This window comes from Crocuta crocuta, unplaced genomic scaffold (assembly GCF_008692635.1).
Source record: "Crocuta crocuta isolate KB4526 unplaced genomic scaffold, BGI_CrCroc_1.0 scaffold2720, whole genome shotgun sequence".
Lineage (NCBI taxonomy): Eukaryota > Metazoa > Chordata > Mammalia > Carnivora > Hyaenidae > Crocuta > Crocuta crocuta.
The window spans coordinates 73297-74485 of record NW_027531055.1 but is presented as its reverse complement, the minus strand read 5'-3'; the positions used below and the strand labels follow the sequence as shown (position 1 = coordinate 74485).

The following is a 1189-nucleotide window of genomic DNA, read 5'->3' as shown; positions in this document are numbered from 1 at the left end:
CGGACGGCCAGGCGGCCCTCGTGGGTAGCGGGGCTCCTGGGCAGGCCTGGAAGCCCCCGGGACGCCACCTTCTGGGGCCGAAGGGGGCGGTCTGGGATTCCCCGGTGGGGGTGGGGTGGGGGGCTCTGGACACCCTTCCCCCAGCCTTGTAACTGTAGCCCTAGGATTGGCCCAGGGTCCCGGGTGGCCCAGGCAGCTGTAGGGTGGGTCCAGAGTCTTGGGCAGCTGGTGACCAGACCCTGTGTCCCGCAGAAAGCCCGTTTGGGCCTGAGTGCGGCTGAGGATATCACCCCCCGGTTCAGGTGAGCCCCTCAGCGGGGAAGGAGGGTGGGTGTGGAGCTGGACGGCGCGCTCAGCACCTCTCCTTTTCCAGGGCAGCCTGCGAGCAGCAAGCGGTGACCTTCGCCCTGCAGGAGGGCAGAGCAACCCTAACCCTGTTGGGGGGACCGGGGGCCCTGGACTTTGAGCTCTCCAAGGTGCCGGGCCCAGAGGCAGCCTCCAGGTTGCAGACACTGACACTGAGCCTGGCAGAGCAAGTGTGCACCTTGAAGAGGCAGCTGGCAGGTGGGGTGGGGACTGGGAACCCCGATTCTTCACTAGGGTCCCCCTGCCCGTGCCTCCATTCCTGGCTTCCTTCCCCAGCCCTGCAGGTGACAGCCGCCAGCCCCAAGAAGAGCCCTTGTCTGGCGGGGCCTCAGCTCTTCTTACCAGGTGAGGCCTGTCACCTGGGACCTTGGTGGGGGCTGTGCTCTGGCTCCTTCCACAGCCCATCTTCCCCAGAACCAGAGTCAGGCCCCAGAGACAGGCGGTGCCTGGAGAGGGGGTCGTGGCCCCAGAATCCTACCGACTCAGGAAGCCCCGTCCCGTCCTGTTTCCCTCAGACCCAGACCCTCAGAGAGGTGGCCCTGGCCTTGGGGTCAGGAGGCGGTGTCCAGGAGAGTCCCTCATCAACCCTGGCTTCAAGAGGTACTCGCCCCCTGCCCCTCCCTCCTGGGCCAGGCCCTGGACCCCTGACCCTCCCTTCGTAAAACCACAGCATCTCTTCCTCTTCTCCCTCAGTAAGAAGCCAGCCAGCGGTGTAGACTTTGACAGCCCCTGAAGGCGCAGAACAAAGTGTGACCCCGCCAGGAGTCTGCCCGTGAGGTGGGGACAGCCCCTGAGAGCCCAGGGCCCCCACCCCCCCGCCCTG

General features: G+C 66.6%; 1 protein-coding gene across 1 annotated transcript in view; it reads left to right on the top strand.

Annotated features, from left to right (window-relative positions):
• Positions 1–1183, top strand: part of PAXX (PAXX non-homologous end joining factor) — a 1502-nt gene extending 319 nt beyond the window's left edge. The window contains exons 2-6 of the mRNA XM_077771022.1: positions 216–302; positions 374–564; positions 643–711; positions 882–966; positions 1060–1183. Of these exons, the coding sequence (XP_077627148.1) occupies positions 216–302; positions 374–564; positions 643–711; positions 882–966; positions 1060–1099 (472 nt within the window). The 3' untranslated portion in view covers positions 1100–1183. The remainder of the gene's footprint in view (positions 1–215; positions 303–373; positions 565–642; positions 712–881; positions 967–1059) is intronic.
• Positions 1184–1189: the final 6 nt, after the last annotated feature.